The sequence below is a fragment of the Cygnus olor genome, chromosome 1, assembly GCF_009769625.2.
Source record: "Cygnus olor isolate bCygOlo1 chromosome 1, bCygOlo1.pri.v2, whole genome shotgun sequence".
In the NCBI taxonomy this organism is placed as follows: Eukaryota; Metazoa; Chordata; class Aves; order Anseriformes; family Anatidae; genus Cygnus; species Cygnus olor.
The window spans coordinates 67,488,815-67,501,554 of NC_049169.1; the positions used below are offsets into that span (position 1 = coordinate 67,488,815).

General features: G+C 37.4%; 1 protein-coding gene across 8 annotated transcripts in view; it reads right to left on the bottom strand.

Moving 5' to 3' along the window:
- The window catches only part of EPS8 (epidermal growth factor receptor pathway substrate 8), a 132,494-nt gene that overhangs the window by 13,478 nt on the left and 106,276 nt on the right, over positions 1–12,740 (bottom strand). For 6 of the 8 annotated variants that reach the window (XM_040563181.1, XM_040563141.1, XM_040563161.1 and 3 more), the window contains 3 exons: positions 10,434–10,567; positions 6,430–6,541; positions 5,407–5,550 (listed from right to left, as the gene is read on the bottom strand). In XM_040563181.1, the coding sequence (XP_040419115.1) occupies positions 5,407–5,550; positions 6,430–6,541; positions 10,434–10,567 (390 nt within the window). The remainder of the gene's footprint in view (positions 1–5,406; positions 5,551–6,429; positions 6,542–10,433; positions 10,568–12,740) is intronic. The other 2 variants (XM_040563199.1, XM_040563209.1) reach the window with 1 other exon arrangement.

The following is a 12,740-nucleotide window of genomic DNA, read 5'->3' on the forward strand; positions in this document are numbered from 1 at the left end:
AAAATATATATATATATATATGAATGTGTATCTGTGATGATGTGAATGATGTCACAACTGTAGAATACTGAGAATTAAATCAGAACAGGTATGGGAAAAAAAAGCTTATTTATTGGAGTTTAAAAATATTGAGTAGCTTACAAAACAAGGTAAAGATTGCTGCTGGCAGACAGAATCATGCAGTCATATTGTATCTTGAGTTGGGAGGGACCCACAAGAATCATCGAGTCCCATTCCTGGGTCCACACAGAACCACCCAAAACACAGACCCTATGTCTTGGAGTGTTGCCCAAACGCTTCTTGAACGCTGCCGCGACCACTTCCCAGGGTAGCCTGTTCCAGTGCCTGACCACCCTTTCGGTGCAGAACCTTTTCTTGACAGCCAACCTGAACCTCCCCCGTTGCAGCTCCATACTGTTCCCTTGGGTCCTATTGCTGGTCACCAGAGAGAATAGGCTTGTACCCCCTAATTTGCTAACAGCCATCAGAAGAATCCTGTGTTTTTTTCCCCCTTCCTTGCATTTTTTTAAAGAATAAATTTAACTCATTTAAATTGGAATAAATCCATTAAATTGTTTGGAACAGTGATGATGCATACTTACTAGAAGTCTGGATATGTTAGAGAAGCTTGCTAGAACTAGATTTTTATTTCTTTTTTTTTTCCAGAAAATATTTTTATTTCACAGAAAAAGAAAAAAAAAAAAGAGGTCCCACAGCTCTTTTTCAACCTGTTACAGGCTTTACCTTGTCAAAAAAAAAAAAATCAAGACAAAACATGATTTGATCTATTTTTAATGTAAACACGACAATAAAACTGAGCAAAAGTGGTAACTGTATCAACCCTAGTTCTTAATCATTGTAAAAACAAAATATGGGAACAATGTATTTTCAAATACATTTTGACATCAAAAATGGGGAATGTGCGTGTTCAAACTATGACAAATTCACACTGCATTAAAGACTCACTGGATATAACCATAAGTAGCATTAGTACTGGGAAATGCTCTCATTCAGATAACACAGAGCACCTTCCATTTACTTTCTTTCTGAACATTATAGTATTACATTCCTGTTGGCTGTGATAGAAGCTCACAAAGAGGGGTGCAGAGCATTCAGCTTTAGTTTCATCAATAGCATGGTTTTGTGGATATTTTCTTGAGACTCACACTGGGGGCTTCACAATTTCAGGGCATCTACCTCCTTCCTTGGGCTGTATTTATACAGACAAGGGAGAACCAACTGTCTGTCTACACTCAGAAGGGACAATGAAGTACCTAGGACTGGGAAAGGAAATTTCAGGTGAGGTCTTTTACTTGAGTTGCCTTTGGTGGGCTCAGCTATTAAACAGAATCAGACAGCTGCCTATTAATACTATTAATACTATTATGAGGCACCTGCTTTACACTTTGTGGGGTGTAAGGAATTTATGGTTTTACAGGATTTACAAACCCATCTTGCTAGAATCTTGCCAGAAGGAAAGAAGTATATTAGAAGGAACAAAGGAAAAATTTAGACAAAATTTACTTACACAGATCGTTATTAGCCAAGCTTAGTCCCCATTTCCTACAAATATATGTATATATTTGGGGAGCACACTGTGGACTTTTAATTTTTAGCAATCATGCCCTTTTTTACAATTATTCATTACATTTCTGTTTAATAAATGCCATCCCATAATTTGGGATTAGATCAATGTTGAATTGGACAGAAAACTACCTTTCTTCTAAAGCCATCAAAAAGCCTTGGTCTGATGGCGACTTTAAAGAGCATTTAATATGAAACAAAGTAAAAGAGACACTGGCTCATGATAAAAAATTGTGACATCTCTTTGGCCACGACAAAATGAACACCTGGCAACTACATCTCTGCATTATCAAGCACTTCATGATCTGCGGGAAAGATACACAGAATCACAGAATCACAGAATCGTCTAGGTTGGAAGAGACCTCTAAGATCATCTAGTCCAAACTCTAAGTTGGCAAAAAGATAAGTATGACACTATGACACTAACTTGGAGCACAAATGCTGTGCCTGAGAGAAAACAACTTCCCACAGAGAGATATTTTCAGTGAGCTGCTAAACAAAGAGACTTGAAAGAAAGGTTTTGATGGTAGATCACCAAGAAACCCAAAGGATGCTTGTCCTAAATGAAGTGGAGACTTTTATCTCAGTGTTTACATACCAAAAGCATGACTCATAAATATACTGTATCACTTCTGTGGACAGTCAAGGTTTATTAAAATAAGACTGCATTTGGCTTAACATTTACTGTCTGTGCCTCGAGATTTCATATACATCACTGAGAAAATAGCTGCTTCACCTCACAAAAGGTGTCATGAGATTAATTAGCACACCCAGCAAGATACAAACCTCTACCCTAATTATGATTTTCATATTTCCTTTTGAAAAGCATTAAAAAAATATTATAAAAGGCACAGAAAATAGGAAATACTGTGATTAATTATTTTGTCTGTTCTCTGGGAATACCTGTATATAAGGAGAAGTCCAAGTGCTTGGGAAACTGTTTATATAATCTGTAGAGGATGGTGAAGTATGACTGCTGTTCCACCATAAAGAGGCAGACTAAATGACCAACACCAAAGGAAACTGATAGCGTATAATTAACATTAGTGGAAGATATAAACAACCATCAAAAAACTCTACTAAATCTACAAAAGTACTAAAAGCAAAGGTTTTAATGGAAACAATTCCAGACATCTTTTCTTTTTCTTTTTTTTTTTAATTTTTTTCCCATGACCAGAACAACAGTGTTACAGACTCTGACTCACAAAGACAATGAAATTACTAGGACATTGATTACAATGGTCCTGCAAGTATCATCTGTAGGATCAGTTCATTGCTTTCAAGTAACTATCTGGGACCTGGATCCTGAAAGGGATTGAGAGAAGAATTAGGTTCTAATCTACCATGTGGACTCACAGGGGGCATAGAGCGAGCGTAAAACAAACTTTGCAGCTCTGAGAAAAATTGTGATAATCAGCATCCATCTCTCAGAGAAAGGGTGTCAGCCTGTAAAATGACTGAATGGAAAAATAATCTGTTTTATTATGAAGAAGAATCCTTAATCCTTCATAATAATCTGGAAACCTATTTTGGTCAGCTATGCTTTGAAGTCCATTATCCTGAAATGAAACACACTTCCCTTGTGCGTCGCACTTATCTGCGACAAAGAGTGGACCACGGTGCTCGACACAGCTAGCACACCACTTTGAAAATAGTCCTTTGAAAACCAAAGACAACTCAGCAGACTGGCAGAAATCTGGACAGCAACAGGCACTCAGAGCCTGCTTGTGCTCAGGGTCTCTCAAAGGCACTGATAAGAACAGCTTCAATTCCCTGCTCTGCCCACAAGCTCTCCTGTTTGACCTTGGGTCAGGCAGTAATCCCTTGAATGCCTCATTTCTCTCTGAAATAGCAGCAATGTCTCTTGGCATTGTTATGAAAATAAATAGCGTTATGCAAAAAAGATCCCAAATGAACCATGTAGCTATCAGAGAAAGAGATGAATGAGTATACGCAGCAGTCCTAAAATTATCGTAATCAACATAATGTTGAGAACAACATTACTGACATGTCTTGGTAAAGACTTCCTTTATCCTATGTAATTCATTATATTCTTAAATACTTTTGCAGCATTTAAAACTCACATTTGAATACGATAAAGCTACAGCTGAAATAAACAATGGGCTGTAGGGAACAACCTGCCAGAGGGGAAAGAAAAAATTATCTTAAAAGTTGTTCTCTGTCCCTAATTTTCATGGCTTCATGGAGAATGCTTTGTGAAAATGATTATTTTACTACTTCCTACGCCATGTAATTATTTCAAATAGAAAACATCAAAACCTGCAGTGCATTAAAAAAAAAATAGTATAAGAACTTCTATTCAGTTCTATACTTTAGTCGGCTCAATATTTCTTGGCAAATTCCAAACACACAGAATTACATGCACTTAAAGAAAATAAGTCAGATCTTTAAACCAGGATTTGAAAAGCACTCTAGATGCATGCTTCACTTCACACAGAGCTAAAAAGCATAATCAATTTATAAAGAGCTCATACCTTATTGGCAAACAATTACGCATAGGAAAAACTCAGAAATGATCTGATTAAAGCCCAGCAAGCTCAGGATACATCCTCCACATGATTGTGGGAGAAATTACATAGGACCTGTTTATCAAGAGACTTTCCATATCCATGGAAAGACTGGAAACACTGCAAAAGCTGCAGCTTTCATGGTAACTCTGCATACGTAATTTGGCACAGTGACACCTGCAGCTGGAACTTTTAGATGAGTCTGCAATAAACTGTTAACAATAACATTATGGCATTTCTTGTTTTTCAGTCAACAGCTGGTGCATGTAGGAACAAGGAACAAATATTAGATTAAATAACATTTAATTCAACTTCAAGTTTCGACAGAAGTTTGGCTTCCATTTGAACTTAAAGTCTCATTTAGAGTCAGGCCTGGAATTTCTGCTTAATCTGAAATTGTTTGCCTAATTTTTCAAAATCATTAGATATAAGAGGGAAGAAACAGATCTTATGAAATATGATCTTTTATTTTATGAGCCTCCAGACAACTTAAATTTGGTGTAAAAATATATTTTACAACTTTATACTTTAAGTCTTTAAATCCTTACTCAGGCAGACAGTTGCACTGATGTAAGATTGGGGGGGAAGATACGGGGTTTGGTGTTTTGTTTGTTTATTTGTTTTTTAATATTTTACCCTCTAATTCTGTTTGGCATATATATATATAAAGTTAATTCTGTAGTATAATATGAAAGAAATAAAACCAAAATTAGTTTAGTAGACTAAATTGCTGATGATGCACAGGAATAATAATTGAAAATAACTACTTCATGAATTCAAAAGCAAAGACACCTGTTTTTTACAACTCCAAAATTACTGTAATTAAATAAATTTGAAACTAAGTTTGAAACACACACAAAGAGAGAAAATAAAAAGAAATAAAAAGAAAAGCTAGTGTTCACTCTCCTAGAAGTAAAAAAGAATACCCTACCTTAAATAATTCAAACTCCTTCTTTGGCATCAACAGCTATCAATGCACAAAAGATATTTGCAATTAAAATAAATGCATAAACATCCATTAGGGTGGAAATTACCACCTCTAAGTAAATAACCAGAAAAAAAGCTCTAAATGAAAAGACTTTGCTATATCTCTATCAACTTTATTCTCTTGTTAGACTCCATGCAATACAGAAATAAACTTCAGCCTGTAAAAGAAATATACATCTTTTGACATATCAGTAGACTATGAAAATATTTTAGCTTTGCTGTGAATCTCTTCCTCATTTGTGCATGCACAAACAAGTACACACACACTCTTCAAAACAAATTTTGTCTCCCAAGGAGTGGATGGTACCTGGATGGTGCGGGTATACACAGGTTCTGGCAATCCTAGACCACCTTCATAATTCCTCAGAGGGTCCAAAATGTTGTTTGGCACAAAGCCTGCGTTGCCGCTTTTATTCCGAACCTTCCACCACTGCTTTCTGTCATCCAGAATCTGAAATAATTTGGTAACATAATTACATATTTTTTCTGACTTTCCTCCTGCCAGCATTTACATCATTTCCAAACAAAATCATACCTTTGCCAGGTTCTGTGATTGTCAACAGATCTTACACAGATGTTACACAGCCCTGTAGGCTTCTTTGATTATCACCATAAGTAATTCTACATCATAGTAATTCACTTTTCAAAATGTGGCTCTCAAGAAAGGATATGGTAGAAAAGCATGCAAACGAACCTGTGTGAACTCAGACATGTGCAGGACAACACACTGGAATAAAAACCAAGTACTTGTACAGAGAGGCTGGCATCTCTACAGCCTGTGTGCTAACAAAAGGAAGAACTGCTAACAACCCAAGGGAAAATGCGTGACTCTGCAATAGCACAAATTTGGAGAGAGTGCATTTCTGGGTAAAGAAGGAACTGGAGCAGGATGGCCAGCAGAAATCTGGGTTCTGACTATGAGCAGTGCAGCCTTATACACAACATTTTCTCTCTGTTACTTCCTCCCCTCTACATTTTTGTCTCTCAGGGTACCATAGCTTCCAGGAAAGGACAGTCTTTCACTGTGTGTACACAGGTAGTGTTTGACAGAGCCAGTTATTTACATACTACCAAATGATGCTTTTAAATGAGAAAACAGAAGAAACACACAATTATATTTACAGCATGAATCTCTAGAGCAATGAGCTGTAAGTCAGCACAGGATTTCTGTTTATCTTGTCTACGATGCAAAACAAATTAATTGAACTTTCCATATTAATGGAGATCAATCAGATAAAAACATTGAAGTCCTTACTGCTGCCCACAGGAAAGGTACCGTCAGCTTTGACTAGTACCAGAAATTTGTGTCATCTCTTTGCAAAAAAGTTACCTCTACTATCTCTTCTTTCATGACAGAAAGCTCACTGTTGTTTCTTGCCATAAACTCGTACTTGCATTTGGCATATTTCTTGGACTGCGTTTTATTGTGTGCTTCATAGTTTCTGCAATGCAAAGATCAGACTATTGTTCAGTGAGACATTCAAGCAAATAAAAATATAGATAAAACGCCCTCTTTCAACAACCCGCAAAACATTTAAACAACAAAAAAGAACATAACTTGCTGCTGCTATAGAACTGTCTATTCACAACATACTTACTAAATATGTACATATCAAGAAAAGAAAAAAAGAAAAATGTGGTTGAGTTGCATGAACCTTAAGAACTGATAATCTTTATTGGCTCACTGCTTGCAATGTGTATGATAATTACTTGGATTTGCAGGTGCCAGTTTTTTAAGATAAATATGCACATTATATTTAGTCTTATTTCTTATAGAGAACTACATTAGGTTAAACAATCATTTCCCATACTAATAAATGAATATACTTGGTATACACTTAGTATCTTGTGCTTTGCACTAAATTGTATTTCTAGTATTCATTATAAATTAAGCTTCAAGTCACATTGACATTGATACCAATGGAATTAAACTCCAAGAAATGCTTGCCTGCTGCAGATCAGTTTTCTTAATTGTTTATAAGATATCATAACCTCTAAGAATCTCAAATTATTGCATCAATTAAGAGCAGGGTTCATTGTAAAATAAAGCATACCACAGTATACGTCAGCAGCATTCTTTTACTTGAGGAAAGATCTGTTCACGTTGCCTTTGGGTAACAAGTTACTAGTTTCTTTAATGTGCTACCTCTTCAAAGTGAGAAGTCCCCCACCCCGCTCAAAATACGTCCAAAAGAAACAGTAACATTATTCACGTATTGTAAATAACACTTAAAAACCCAAATCCTTACCAAACAGTAAAGCTTAAAACAAAACAATGATAAATTTAAAAAAAAAAAAAAAAAACAGCAAAAAAATAAACAAACAATGACTTGGCATACAACATCACAGCACAGGGATACAAATGCAGATGTCTGCTGATGTCGGTGCTGTGCAGCAATGGATCCCAGGTGTGTGCCTCAGCAATCCAGGAGTTACCTAGCTATTGCATGGCTGTGGAGAACTGTCTCACTTGACTTGAAGAGCAGAACAAAGAAACAGTCATATTTAGATTGAAAATGTATTATTTTGAAAGAAAGACAAAACACTTAGAGCATTTAAAGGAGAGAGCGAAAAACATGGGATAAACCACAGCCTTCAGAATACCTATTATGAGGTTTAGAGACGTGTGAGTAATCCCAATTTTTTCAGCCACCCACTCAAAATTTATATAATTTTGAGGTGCTTTCTTATCAGTTTGGGGATATGACTAACCCACCTCTGAAGGTAGTATTACTGGTAGACTGCCTTTCCAATCTCATTTTATTAACTGTGTCTTCCTGCCTAGTCAACTGCTAGCTATCCCAATCCCTCCAAAAGACATAACTCAGGAGGGATTATTATTATTATTATTATTATTAATAATAATTAAAATAACATTAAATAATATCATTTAATAAATTGTTAAATTTTTATTTATATTTAATAAATTATTAAATAAAATTAAATAATATTAATTAATTATTAATAATATTAATATTATAATTAATAATTAAAATATATTATATTGTTAATATTATTATTAATATTATTAATAATAATAGCTTATGCACTTATGCTTCAGTCTTAGCCCAGTCTGGTGCAATCAACACCAATATCCCCAGCACATGGGCTGGACAGTGGCTATATACTGCTGAAGAGATGATAACTCTTCAAGCCCACCTTAATGAGCCAAACTGTTTACTTTGGGTACAAATGCCCCCAGAGCTTCCATCCACCAAATCTTCTGCTGCCTTCTCCTATTGCCTGCCAGATATGCTGTAACTGCAGCTCTGCTGTGCACGCTGCAGGAGAGCCCGGTAGATTGCACTGAACCCCATGGTGCTGTTCGAGAAATGACAGTACAAAACCAACTACATGGCATGCTATTTTGAAACACCATACAACTTTTTGAAAAATTGTTCAGTGCTCTTTCAGCATTAGACAGAGCCCTTGATATAGCTAGTAACACACTGGAAGTTTAAGATCCTGATGCTTAGTTTAAGTCACCCAATGAAAGCATGCCTTACTGGAGGTCCTGGCACATTGGAATAAGGCTCACTCAAGTTCTCTGTGATTACGTGCTCTTCGGACCTGCATGTCTCTGCACAGGTAGTGGGTGGCTCAGTCACTGCCTTCAGACTGCTCATGAAAGCCAGCTTTCAACAAGGACCAGCAAACAGTGGCCGAAACATCCAGCTTGTATTCCTTGTTCCTTCCCCCCAAACCTCCTTCCCTCTGCACCTGCTTCTTCACAGGTGCTTTACAATTTATCTTTAAATGGAAGTTACTATGGGTAATACATATTAATAGCTTTCACCCAATATGGAACTCCTACCAGGAATGTATTATGTGTCTTGAGAGCCAATTAACAAATGGAAGTTTACATCGCGTTGGATCAGGAGATAGTGGCACACCGTAAACGTCTGCATCAGTACCAGACATCTAGACTCCCTCCTGCCATCACTGGTGAGAAACAGGCACCACCACTGCATGTCTCATTTCACATCTTTCAAAAGACTGACTTCACCTGACGTGACCTGCTTCTTAGAAACACGCCTTTCTCTTTGCCCTCTGCAAAGGAAGCTTGGATGACTCATTCAGTTACAGCCAGATATGCTGATATCATCAATGGGTCAATGCAATAAGCCCCATTCTCTAAACCTGAAATAGAGGCAACAGCCTTTGCATTGCTTTCATTCTTGCTTTGAAAGGACAAAACAGGTCTTATTGCATTACAGATAAAAGAGAAAAGAATTTCTAGCGCAGGTCATTTAGATTGCAAGCTGAGTGGTCCTCAGACAAGAACCCTCAAAGTAACCAAGTTGGAAAAAATGATTAGAGATGACCATTACGGTTGCTGTTGTTACAAAGAATAAATACAAAATTCAGAAAAACAATGGAGTCTTCACCCTGCACACCACTTGGGAATTCATTTGCATGCAGATTAATAACAGCATCTTCTAGCTCATAGCTCAAAATTAGGGGTTATGCAAATTATGACTTGTATCAACACTGTTTTTACCAGCAATCTGATCACAAAAGTTTAGTTTAAGCACCTTCCATGGCACATGAGCTAAAATACTCTTCAAATGGTGCATAAGGAATACGGTTTGGTGTGGGGACGCAATTATAGCACTACTTTACTGATTTACTTCCACAGCTTGTAGCAGCAGAAATTCTACATGCCAACGGGGTGGAGACTCCAAGGATCACTGCGTTTCACCATCTATTCAGATTTAGGCTAAAATGAAGGGGATGAAAGAGGATGTGCAAGAAGACCATGGTTGCTATGCAAACATTTTGTAGCTTTGTTCATAATGAGAATGGAAGAAACAATTAGTTACTATTCTGGAAGTGGGCATTTATACACCAGCCCAGAACATCAAAAGCAGGATACTAAGGAGTAGCAAGTGAGCAGCTAAACAAATCAAACAATCATTCAAAACAAGGACAGATGAATCTCAGAGTGTACTTGTAATTCTTTGTAGTTCCAAAGAGAGCAAAGAATAATTTTTAAAAATTTGAAATAAAGCAGAAAAAAAAAAAAAAATTAAACCCAAATAGCAGGATCCTGTGTTCTCTATCAGATTGGAATTTTGCTATATCATTTTTGACAAAGGCAAGAATTTAACAGCATACATAAACATGTTTCATAGAAATAATACTGAAAGAGTCTTATGGATGTGCCTGGGAGAAGCAAAAGCAGAACAGCCACTGCTAGCCAGAGTGGCTGCCTTATAGAAATAAGGATCTGCGCCAGGCACAAACAGAGGTGAACAGAGACACCACCACCCCAGCAGCAATAAGTCGGGACAGTTATCCACAGCACCACGTACAACATTGATTCAGTGTTACCTATCTACATGTCGGCTAACAGTTTGCTTAAAGGCAGCAACAGGTGCCCCTTGGTCCAGCAGAGGCCCTCTTTTGTACACTGTGTTACTGAATGCATACCCATCAGACGGAGGGTAGTCGGGAACACTGGGAGGCTGGAAGACAAAAAAAGAGACAAAGCCGAAAAGGGGATTAGTGTCACACAGAGCAACACACTGCCTGCTTCACCTAATCCAGAGCCCCCGTGCTCCCCACCAGCACTCCCACGTCCTTGTTCTCAGGTGCTCACATTCTGCTATGAAATGTTAATAGCCTCTGCATTTCAAATACGTACGCAGAGAGATCAAAAGGATAAGAATAAAAGAATTTCAGTCCTAAGTCACCCTCCTGCATTAACATTACAGTGGATATTCTTTAGAAAAAACAGTTCTCTGGGGCAAGGTCCGCATCATCTCTTAGGTATCTCTACAGCAACAAAAGTTATAAACAATGCCTGAATGACTTTAAAACAAATGGCACTGAGAAACTGCTCTGAGCTTTTGTTCTAAATGTACACTTCAAGCCAGAAAACTCTAGCTAGCTAACCATAAGTGTGTGTAAGAAATAAAAGCTCCCAAGTAAAATTATCACCCTATTTCAGGATCATAATATCAAGCGGCTCATTTATGTCACCCTCTCACAGAACATGATTGAAGTCAAAGAAGAAATGCAAAAAGGAAGGTAGTACTTTGTGTAATTAAGGATTATAATTAAAGGAAACAATCACAACTTATTACAAGCACACATAGAAAATTCTTTTTAAGCAGCATTCCTTTAAAAAAAAAACCTACCTTAAATCCAGCAGTGATACTCTGCTTCTAGTAAGAATTATTTTAATGTCCATTCCCCAAAAGAAAGACAAGCTGAGCACTTCATTTCTGGAGATTATGAAACTGAGGATGCTCATTCTTGATCTTTTTCTTGTACCACCATCCAGTTGCACAACAAGCTAGAACAGCTGAGATTCACCACAAGTTGCCAAATCTCTACACCCTGGCCTTTTTTTCTTGCTGTGTGGCTACAGAAAAGCCACCCTCCTCAAGCCTGCCTCCAAGTATCTGACCTGGCACCCAGAAACACTTGCCTATGGTGTTGAGTGTTTGTAATAAGAAATTAAAAACACACAGAGGGGAAAACAAAAACAAAAACAAAACATCCTATACAAACAGAATTTTCTTTAAAAATACATGATTATAACCTCTTTGAAAAAAAAACCTCTCAAGTGTCACCGACTTTATAACTCACATCAAAAGACAGCCAGGAAGCACGAACTCATTTTTACTTCACACAGAAATTATTTTCATCTCCTGAACCTCACTGGACTCTCATCACCAGCTCCCCACTGTTTCACTGCCATTTGAAGTCCCCATCACTCAGATGACTCTACCTTCAAACCCTTTGGTGGGAGCTGTATGTGCAACTACATCTTAGGATACAGGATTGGAAAGAAAAAGAAAAAAAAAAACACCTCATGAATAAGGCTTCCCGGTGCACATGCTCAATATGCTCTCCCAGCAGGACCAGCCTCCACCCCCACCTGCACCACCCCACTGAGGCACAGGGCTCATGAGCGGCAAGGCATGGACACATTCTCATATAATTTTTCCAGTACTATTTGTCAACTAAGCTGTTCTGATGGACTTAGAAAGAATAATTTTTCTAGTATCACCCACTCCAGGATGCTCCTTTTGCTGTAGATATTCTGCAGTAGCGCAACTTTTCCAGCTGAGCACCTAATGCATTTCACGGCTATTAAGCAGCTCAGCACTTCTCCCCCAGGGGATGTGCTCAGGAGGCACTGGTGCAGGGATCCAAGGTACCAAGGTTAAGTGACTTGCCCAAAACCACACAGGAATCATGAAACTAAGGCTTGACATCCCAGGTACCAGTCACACAAATGCCTTTATTGAACTGTTATTCTTACTATTATTATTATTACTATTATTATTATTGTTATTATTTTTACTACTACTACTATTATTTGGTCTTTTGAAGACTAGGACAAAGAGGCTAAGTCAGCACAAATACCTACCAACCCAACCAACATTACCAACATCAAGAAGAATGCAATCCCCAAAACACAAACAAACAAAATATTTCAGTGTATTCCCCACCCCCCCCCCAAAAAAATGTTTCAACTTATTATATACTAATATAACATAAGCAATATATGTATTCATTAATAATCATAACAGAAAATGCCCCTTTTTTCAGTACTATTTTGCACTTTTCACATATCAATAAGTGGAGAAAAGGTGGCGTGTTGTTTTGGTTTGTCTTTTCTTTCTT